The sequence below is a fragment of the Teleopsis dalmanni genome, chromosome 1 (genome assembly GCF_002237135.1).
Source record: "Teleopsis dalmanni isolate 2A chromosome 1, ASM223713v2, whole genome shotgun sequence".
In the NCBI taxonomy this organism is placed as follows: Eukaryota; Metazoa; Arthropoda; class Insecta; order Diptera; family Diopsidae; genus Teleopsis; species Teleopsis dalmanni.
This window is the reverse complement of record NC_051846.1, coordinates 35479626-35481493: the sequence shown is the minus strand read 5'-3', so window position 1 is coordinate 35481493 and position 1868 is coordinate 35479626. Positions and strand designations below refer to the sequence as shown.

Here is a 1868-nt window from a genome sequence, read left to right as displayed (position 1 = left end):
TTCTTGTTGACTTGTGATTTTATTTAATTAATTTTTTAGAATAAACAATGCTAATATTGAAAACAATAAATAAATTTATTTATTTACCGAACTATTTTTAGAAGAAAAAAAAACCTAATAGAAAATATATAAGTTTAAAATTCAGTTTTATAATCCACACAAGGCCAGTTGGAAATAATTTTAAATTAATTAAAAAAACATGAAAAATTAACGTCCTTGGATGTGCCAGATATTTGGTTATTTTTCAATATTAATTCAAGTTCAGTCAAGTTTAAGGTTTTTATTTTGAATTTTTTTTATTTTAAAATTGTATGTATGTTTTATAAATCATATATAAGTATATATGATGAAAAACATTTTATTGATATTAATAAAAAAATTCAAACATAATGCTAATACTTTTTATGAACTCAATTCATACTTATTATTAATAGATATAGAAGAGATCTTATTATCAGAAGACCAGAAAATATGAAAAAAAATAATGATAATATTCTGTCCGATTAAAAAGAATATATAAAGAATATATAATGCAACTACGGTCAGACTTTTCACATCAAACTGATTATTAGATATTGAAATATAGGATAACATACATAAGTTATTTAAATCAAGAACACCAAATTATTGAATATGTAAAACACCTATCATTATAATAAAACTGATTTAAAATTTATTGTAATTGTTCAAATTTAAACATATATCTGCTCGCCATATACATTAAAATACCAAAATATGATTATTTATATATTAATTATTTTATCATTTTTATTAAATCTCCTGTAAACGACATTTTTAAGATCATGCTGTTTCTTGATCTTTACGGGTTTTTTCCATAAATTAAAGTACTATATAGCATTAACACTGGCCTCAAATGATTGATTTGGGTCAAAAATCACAAATGAAAAGCAAATGACTAATTTCTGCATACAAAATCTCATATGCGCAAATGAGATTACACCGGCGCCATGGATCTCATTTTGTACAAATGAGTCCCAACGGGTTTCAAATAAGTTCCAAATGCAAATGAATACATTAAACACATCCTAAATAATATCACAGATGGTCCGCGAAACACCCGTTGGGACCCATTGATTTAAATAGTGGCGACAAACAAGGATATGTTATGCAAAAAAAAGGACTGTCTGCCTGTGAAAAAACTCAAGCTAATTAAGAAATAACATTTTCAAACTGTTAAATCTGTAAGATTTAGAACGAAATTAAGCAAAATAAACTGAGTTGAACATTTGATATGATAGCGTAAGATGTTTTGTAATCAGTAGTAATATAAAAAAAATATTACTAATTTTTTTTTATTTTTATGTAAATAACATATATAATAGCACAATTATATTATATTAAAAACTAATCATTATGCAAAATTTAAAAGTACAAGGCCTTTAACTTACATAAATATTGCTTGCTATATGTCATAGTTTTTCAAAAAAAAATTTTAAATAAATACGAGTATAATTATATTATGCTTTAAATAATAAATATTTATTGACCAAAATGCAATTATATGATTTATATATTATTTTATTAATCTTTTCTTAATCATATTTTAGAACGACGTATCTCGGCTTATCAATTGCGTACGATTGATTCTGTCGAAGAAACTTCATCGTCTGGTAAGGAAGATAGCTCACCCGAGTCACCGGAACAACAACAACAACAACAGCCACCACAATATGGTCAATATTTGGATCTAAATGGACAAGCTCCACATCAAGGTCGCTCTCGAACGAAAAAGACAAAAATACGCAGTAAATCCCTGCAGCCACAATCCAATATTGTCCCATGGCGTAAATCATCACGCCCAAGACGTGGACGTTCATTAGACAAATCACCATTTTTACCTGGTTTTA

The 1868-nt window shown here is 26.2% G+C and overlaps 1 protein-coding gene across 1 annotated transcript in view; it reads right to left on the bottom strand.

The window, feature by feature from the left end:
- Positions 1-1728: 1728 nt before the first annotated feature.
- Positions 1729-1868, bottom strand: part of LOC119679494 (titin-like) — a 40204-nt gene continuing 40064 nt past the window's right edge. Inside the window, exon 11 of the mRNA XM_038091881.1 lies at positions 1729-1859. Within this exon, the coding sequence (XP_037947809.1) occupies positions 1729-1859 (131 nt within the window). The remainder of the gene's footprint in view (positions 1860-1868) is intronic.